The following is an 8,091-nucleotide window of genomic DNA, read 5'->3' as shown; positions in this document are numbered from 1 at the left end:
GGGTGTAGATCACAATCAACCAAGGTTTTGGGTGAGCTCATTGTGAAACCTGGCCCCACCCTATCATGTGATTTCCTGAGGTCAGATTGCCCAGGATGTGAGTGGGCATTAAGGCGTCTGGGAAGGGATCTCAAAACTGGATTATAGATGATCTATAATCCAGATCATTATAGATCTGGATAAATAGATCTATAAACCTATATATTCTATATAACCTATGTAGCATAATATGTATGTGTTATATATTATATATTAATATATAACGCATATTAATATATAACATGCATTATATATTAATGACTATCTATAATCATTATAGTTCATAAACTGCTACGTCAGCAGCATTTTAAAGTCACAGATGGCCCAGATTTGAACTGCTTTGCAGAGTATCAAGAGTCAAAAGAGAAACTAAGAGTGTTCTCATGTGTGTACTTTGTTCTGCCAAATCTAATCAGTTGAGTTTATAAAGTCAGTGAAATTTTCTGTTGTTTCAGCATTTCACCTAGAATGTGGCGATAAGTAGCTAATTTGTCTGATATGAAATATTATCTTATGAAACAGTTAAGGTTGTTGCTGTCAATTTGTGTAAATCTAAAGGGTCTAACTCATGATTTTGCGTCTTTAACTCAGTGTTTTGTGTTTGTGAACTTTTGAATCTTTGTTAATCATTATTGTAGTATTCCTAGAGTGAATTATGTTTCCTAGTTTAGTTTTCTTACATTTATGTGTTTTCTGATTATTGCGTTTATCTCTGTGGTTCTGGTTTAGTTCCCTTAGTGTTTCCTGATTTATTTTCACAGCACCTTGTTTCATGTGCATCATATTTAGTTTTGCTTCCTCTGTTCCATTGGTCAGATTTGTTCCAGCTCTGTTTCCACCTGTTATCCATCCTCTCATTATCCTGTGTATTTAAATCATCAGTCTTCCTCTGTTTCCTGTCACGTCATTGTCATCTGGCTTTGTATGCACGCTCCTTGTGCCTTAATGTTCCTTAGTATGTCCAAGTTACCATGTTTCTGAGTTTCAGATCATGCCAAGGTGTTAAGTTTGGGAGTCTCAACTGTCAGTAACAATGCCGTTTAAGTTTAGCAGCTGAGCAGCAGATTACCTTTAATTATGCCATCACTCTTTTTTCCTGCCCTGGACCTGGAAATCACAGGGACACATCGCACATCAATGCCTGTCTGTTGTGGCACCTCAAGTATTTCTTGCACAATTTCCTTTAAGCCTTTAGTCTAATAAGTTTATATATTTATTTACAAAGATTAATAGTGTTTGCAAAAAGACTAGCAAGAACAATGCTAGGTATTAGTAAAATAACAATTCAATGTTTCAATAAAGAAAAACTTGAATAAAATTGTGTGCCTGTTACATGAGTCATCATGAAAATTCAGAGCCAACATGGTGCGTCTCTGAACAAATGCATTTTTTATAACTCATCTGTTTGGATGAAAAAATACAAAACTTTATCCTTACTCATCACAGCTGCACACAGTGTATGGATACGATTTCTTTACCAAACCTGCAAGAATTAATCGATAACACTCCACCCAAGAAACCAATGGGCATTGTCAAGGGGGTTATCGCAATTTTTATATTGAGTCTATGGTATTCACACAGCATCAAATCCAAGTAAACGAAAAGCTACCACTACACACAGCATCAGTCTGGTTATATGTGTCTGAGGTGGGAGCAAGAAAGTAAAAACAGGAAGAAAACACTTTGCAATCTAAGAGTGGAGTGACAGGAAACATGCTGCATTGCTTTACACTGAGCGAAGAAAAGAAGCAGAGCACAGGGTTAATACCAAGCATGGACTTAAAAGATAGCGTGTGTCAGAAGGTCAATTGTCTTCCCAATACAGCACAGTTGTTCTGGACCACACCACAGTGAAATTACAATTCCACTGCAACTTGTTGTGCAGCACCAAATTCTCCTTTTTTTGAAAGATTTTCAAAGCACCACACCCACATCTGTGATAGAATTTTTCAACACAAGACCAAAACAATATAATTTAATAATTTTAAAAAAGGAATCTCTTGGAGAAATGACTCACAAAGAGTAAAGTCACAAAGCAAACTGTTCATTCCATTGTCTTTATTCATATATAAACTGCTTACTTTAAATACAGACTGAGTGATCAAAAATTGAACAAATGTATTTTTGGTGACTTGTGAATTTCCATATGAAGAGTCAAAAAGCTTCTGTGTTGCCGTGGGAGGAACACTCGCCATCTCCAAAGGTCTCTGCTGGATGTGGATGTGGATGGATGACAGGACAATAGAAAAAAAATCAAAGACAAGATGGTGAGAATAGCAAAGATGATGTGAAACAAAGAGTAACATGTAACACTATCTGGGCCTGTAGTTATCAACCACCTCTGAAGTTGAAATGGGACTAAAAATACTATAAGCTCAGATATTTATGAGTCATGCTACGCCCACTCCAGGGAGCTCTCATTTGAAAGAAAATTATGTTACTGTTTTACAATTTTCAGAGCAATAAGATGAAATTAATGACAATGTCTAGTAGGTTTTCCTCTGTGGTGCCAGTATGAAATCACATCTGAAATAATGGAGGCCCCGTTCCCTGATAATGACCTTGGAAGTTAAGAGCATATTTTATTCTTGGGCACTTCTATGAAAACTCATAAAAACCTGCATGTTTCTCAAGACAGCAATTACGTGCAAGTGCATAGAAATGCTAGAGGCATCTTAATGTTGGATCTGCAAAAAGAAATGTCATGTGTCATTTTATAATGACACATTTGTCACATTTGAAGTTGGTATAGTCCAATCCTGCAGTTTAGAGCAAGTCTAAAAGAACTATTGACAGTATTTACAAAGATAGCACAGTGACAAGATTTTGTGAAAGAGGTGTTTGTAACTGACCCTGCTTTAGATCTATTTCTGGGAGTTCCTCTCAAAACATACAAAATATAGGAGTAGACTATTTAAATAAATCACAAACTGATTTACTGACATTGATACATACAACACAGCACAAAATGTACTGCTAGTTACGCTATTATTGCTCAGTGGTGCATTTTCAATAAAAAATGTGACCTACTGTTTCGTTAAAAACCTAGAAGTTGTCTGTGTTTGTGCATGTAGCAATACAGTTTATGCACGCAGCATCCACTATTATACAAATTTGGCAACTTGTGGCTCCATAAATCAAGATCATGAGCACCAACCACTGTTAAGAAGGCTTTGCTTTGACCAAGTCCATCTTGTATTTACAGTCTGTGTTGTTAAAAAGTAAGGTTTCTGTTACATATGCATTGCTCAGAAGCTCCACCTGCTTGCTGTTCAAATCTTTTGGTTGTAAGGTGTTTACAGTCGGCTGTCTGTAAGAAAAACTCAGCTTCTTAACTGAAGGGTTGCACCAAGTCCAAGTATGAGACTAAAAACAGGATTATTTTGAACTGTGAATCACAAAAAACTACTTTCAGAAAATAAAATATAAGAAAATAAAATGACATTTCAAATAAGCATAACAGAGCCGCTTTAAAAAGGTTTCTACGATGGATTTGACTAACATGCATGTGGAAAAAAAGGGCTCTGATATCAAAACAATGTGATGCAACTACTGTTTACTATTTCAAATGTTCCCTCAGTTCCCACATGTAGCTGTCCATCTACACACCTGAGACTGCCGCACATCTGCTTCAGTCAGTCTCCTTTTTCAGGTATTTCTTCATGAGTGAAGCCACGTCTCCCCCCTCGCTGCCCTCTGCTTCCAATCTCTCACCCTGCGGCCTCTCAAACCTGCGTCTTGGCCCACCACCCTGGGAGCTTCGTCCTGATCCACCTGAGCTAGAGGACTCCGATTCAGAGCTTTTCCTGCTGTGGCTCGAGGGAGGCAGCTCTCCAAAGTGGACGCTTAGTGCTCTCCTACCTCCTCTGACTGAGCTGGCCAGGCTGCTGGTTGACTGAGCTCTCCTGATTGCAGGCAAGATGTCTGAGGCCGCATCATCACGGTCCCCAGGCAGACGCCGACTTTGGAAGACCATGGGTTCTGAACCTAGGGATCCTTCACCTACGTCCTCTGGAATGAGGCTCCCCACCATGCACTGCCGTGCTGCCAGAGGGGAGCGCTGGATGGGAGTTGTGACAGAGTGCAGCGACTTCTCTTCCTCTGGGATGGAGACGGAGGGAGCATGATGACGAGCAGCAAGTGAGGAGAGGTGCGGCAATGAGGGAAGCGATGAGAGAGAATCACATGAGTTAAAGCGAGAGACTTTGCCTCCAGCTGCAGAGAGAGTTTTGGTAGAACGTGGCAGGAGTGGGGAGGATGGTTTCAGGATGCTGGGACCAGGTCTGGGCTCCTGGACATCTTCTGGACTGAGAGAGAGGGCCGAGGCTCTCCTTCTGAGAGTCGATGCTCCGGTTGTTTGATAAATCGCCAAAGAGACAGTACTGCCAGTTTCATCTCCTGCATCACCGCCAGCTCTGCGTTTACGAAGTCCTTCCAACAATTCAGACAGAGCAGTGGAGGATGGGGCTCGACCAAGAGATCTGCTAGCAACGCCTCCAGCCTCAGAGCCCTCATCATCAGGATTCACACAAGAACTAGAGAGTGATAAAAGAAGCAGTTTAAACCACAAACCAGCCCATATGTTTGGCTAACATACACAGACATCTAGGGCTAGAACTAAATATTGTCTCATTTCATCTATTGGGTGTTTATTATCAAAAACATTCTCTGTCCAACTAAACAGCCTAAAAAGGGCTGAGCATTATATCAAATCAATTTGATCCATTCAACATTTTTGCTTTTTGAAAGACTCTGAGCACAACATGAAAGCATTAAGCTGAATGTCCACACATCATCTTTGTGATTCTGAAGAATTCAAATATTTTCTGTGGTAGAGCACAAATCAGGAGATTTCAAAGGTACTTTTTGTAATTGACCAAAAACTGTAAGAAACAATATTTTTGATTGAAATGTTACTTCATAAGACGTGCAGTTAGTGGGGATAGGTTAATTGGAAACCCTAAATTGCTCATAGGTGTGAATGAGAGTGCGAATGGTTGTCTATGTCCAGGGTGTACCCTGCCTCTCGCCCTAAGACAGCTGGGATAGGCTCCAGACAACCACCAGCACTCTTCAGTGGGAGAAACATTTCCTCATTCATCCAAGTGACTTCAACTTTTTGGGATTTACTTACTTGAATGATGGAGCATGCATCAAGACAGTAGTTAATAGCAGTGTCACACAGTACTTGAAACACTTATCATAGCTAGTTAGCTCATCAAAAGCATGCTAAGTGATTTATCATTGCAGCTTGAAGTACCTGAAGCTGTAGGTGCTGATGGTGTCAGCAACAGACTGACGGCCCCCCTGGCTGCTGTGAAGTGAGCTTCCACCACGGGAGCCTCCTCTAGACACTCCTGACCATGTGTGAATGCCTTCTCCCCCAACAGAGCCGACACTGGACACAGAGTCACTGCAGGACCAAAGCAAACCTCAGAAATCTGCTACAGCCAAATTGAATGAAATTAGATCTTTACCTTTTCAGCTGCTATAAACATGCAAGCACAATAAAAAAGGAAATATGCGACTGCAGCTCCATAAACAGCTGGTGATTCCACTGTAAGCCAAGATAGCATTACAGCAGTGGTGGAGCAGCAAGTAATGACTTGTAAGATTGGCACACTGCAAACTTTCATGGCGCACTTTATCACAGGACTTTGTTTTTTGTTTACATGCTTACAAAAGGAAATGAAAAATTCTTATTGGTCTATGGTAAAAACATGCTCTAAGGCATACCATCAGTTAAGTTAGTGTCCTGTGGATTTTGGATGTTAGTAGTCATGTACAAAACCCTTCTGTCATGGCCCTGAGTCAGAGACCCAAAGTTTATGTTTTGGACATTCAGCAATATTCTAAAGTTAACTCCCTGGTTTTGGTTCGTATTGTTGTGATCCTTTCCTGTGTGGTATTTGTCATGGTCTTGGGTCGGTGACCCAGTGTTTTTTTTTCTTGTTTTTATTTATATTTTTTGATTTAGTATTATTCAGGGTTCTGTTTTTGCTTCCCCTGTGTCCTTGTTCCTTGGATAGTCTGTCATGTCTCTCGTGCATGTTAAGTTCTGTCTCCGTGTTTATTAATTTGTTCCCCTGTCGTGTCTCACGCGCCGTCTTGCTGCTCCTGTGTTCCTTGTCTTCAGTCAGGTTTTATTTTGATAGTCCGTTGTCCTATGTTCAGTGTATTCAGTTTTGATTCCTCTCTGTCTCCTCATGTCTGATTAGTCCCAGCTGTGTTCCCATCTCGTGGTTATCCTGTGTGTGTGTATTTAAGTCTTCAGTTTTGCCCTGTTTATTCTTGTGTTCTCCACCTTGGCTGTGTTTTTCTCATGTGTTTTCCATGTTCCCTAGTTATGTCTAGTTGTGAGTTTCTAGTGAGTTGCCAGTTTCTTAGTACTAGTTTATCTTTTGTTTCTTTTCGTGTTTCTTTGTACTTTGATTTTTAGTTTGCTTTCTCAGCTAAATAAAAAAAAGTCAGTTTTGGAGTCCTGTGCTTCGGTCCTACCGTTGCCTGCCACAGAGCCCACCATGACACTTTCATATCTCAATCGCCTTGAAGGATAACTAAATACTTTTGACTATTATAAGTATCAATAACAATACTATACTCACCAAATGTAACGTACGGTTACATTGCAGCCTTGGTTCTCTGAGTGAGAGACTATCTCTCCACTCCATTACATATTCCATATGTATGGGGTATGATATATAGAAGTATGGATACTTCTTGAAGACACTCCGGCTAGCCGGGCCACGCCCTACAGATTACATGTAAAGCAAGCTGTGCAGGCGTGAAACCAGTGATAGTTTGATAAGATAAGATAAGATAACCTTTATTACTCCCACACGTGGGAAATTTGTCAGAATGCTTCTCCGAGCGGCCTACAAAAATAGAAGAATCTGAAGAAAGCGTGTTGCTAGGACTGATCGGAGGCAAATTTAATTTCAAAAGACTACCCAACGGAAGCCTTGATAAAAGTGTGATTTTGTGCAAACTGTGTAAAAAGGAGTTTGCATACCACGAAAGCACCTCAACCTTTCCATCTAAATGCAAAACATGTTGCAGCGAGCACAGAAAATGTGGGAGCTGTTACCACTAGCAGTCCCAGTTCGAGTACCAGCAAAAGGTGTCAGCATCCCAAACTTGAAAAAATGGATTGCTCTGGACTGTAGACCACTATCAGTGTAGTAGATAGGGGGTTAGAAAATGTGCTACAGTTAGCATCAGGTGATCCAACTTTCCAACTGCCATGGCGACAGACTATTCAAGTAAAATTCAACAGCTTTATGACACTGAACAGCAACCAAAATTAGATGCATTACAAAAAACAGACTTTGTGGCTCTCAGTGGGGATCACTGGACTCCCCCTCAATCTGTACACTCCTTGTCATGCGCTAAGATCATCAGGTTAATTACTCCTGGCCCAAACTAAGTTTAGACTGAAGACCAGAGGCGATCGTGCCTTTGCTTCAGCTGCACCTAACCTTTGAAATAGCCTTCCTGCTTCTATTCGTGCCACAGACTCTATCCAATCCTTTAAATCAAGATTGAAAGCATACTTATTTAACCTGGCTTTCCTGACCAGTTAATACCCCTTTTAAACTTTTTATTAAATGTATTATTTTATTATTAATTTTACTGCTGTTTTTATCTTTTTAGTAGATATTTTGTATTCACGATCTGACCTTCCTCCTGTATTGAGGTTTGATACCTATTCTACTTAACTCTTCCGGTCTATTAGTGCCTCCATTCTGCTAGTGCCCGATCTGTACTCTGTTATTGACTTATGTTGTTTCTCCGTATTACTGTGATGCACTTTGGTGTGCCTTCGGGTTTTAAAATGTGCTATATAAATAAAACTATATTGGATTGGATTGGATTCTGTTAGTAATTCTAATTATCTCGGACTCACTGCACATATTCTTGATGTCACTGATGGGACATGGAATCTACAGTCTTTTGCCCTGACTGTGCAGAAGACAAACATCAGAAACATGCCAAAAACTGCGCTGAGTAGTTTCTCTCTTTGGCAGAAGAATGGGGAATTCAACAAAAGGT

The 8,091-nt window shown here is 40.2% G+C and overlaps 1 protein-coding gene across 5 annotated transcripts in view; it reads right to left on the bottom strand.

Annotated features, from left to right (window-relative positions):
- Positions 1–1,568: 1,568 nt before the first annotated feature.
- The window catches only part of myo18b (myosin XVIIIB), a 60,593-nt gene continuing 54,070 nt past the window's right edge, over positions 1,569–8,091 (bottom strand). For 4 of the 5 annotated variants that reach the window (XM_085168115.1, XM_085168119.1, XM_085168118.1 and 1 more), the window contains 3 exons: positions 5,300–5,452; positions 3,649–4,574; positions 1,569–2,249 (listed from right to left, as the gene is read on the bottom strand). In XM_085168115.1, the coding sequence (XP_085024241.1) occupies positions 3,671–4,574; positions 5,300–5,452 (1,057 nt within the window). In that variant the 3' untranslated portion in view covers positions 1,569–2,249; positions 3,649–3,670. The remainder of the gene's footprint in view (positions 2,250–3,648; positions 4,575–5,299; positions 5,453–8,091) is intronic. The other variant, XM_085168117.1, reaches the window with a different exon arrangement.

The sequence above is a fragment of the Neolamprologus multifasciatus genome, chromosome 7 (assembly GCF_963576455.1).
Source record: "Neolamprologus multifasciatus chromosome 7, fNeoMul1.2, whole genome shotgun sequence".
Classification (NCBI taxonomy): Eukaryota; Metazoa; Chordata; class Actinopteri; order Cichliformes; family Cichlidae; genus Neolamprologus; species Neolamprologus multifasciatus.
This window is presented reverse-complemented; position numbering and strand designations above follow the sequence as displayed.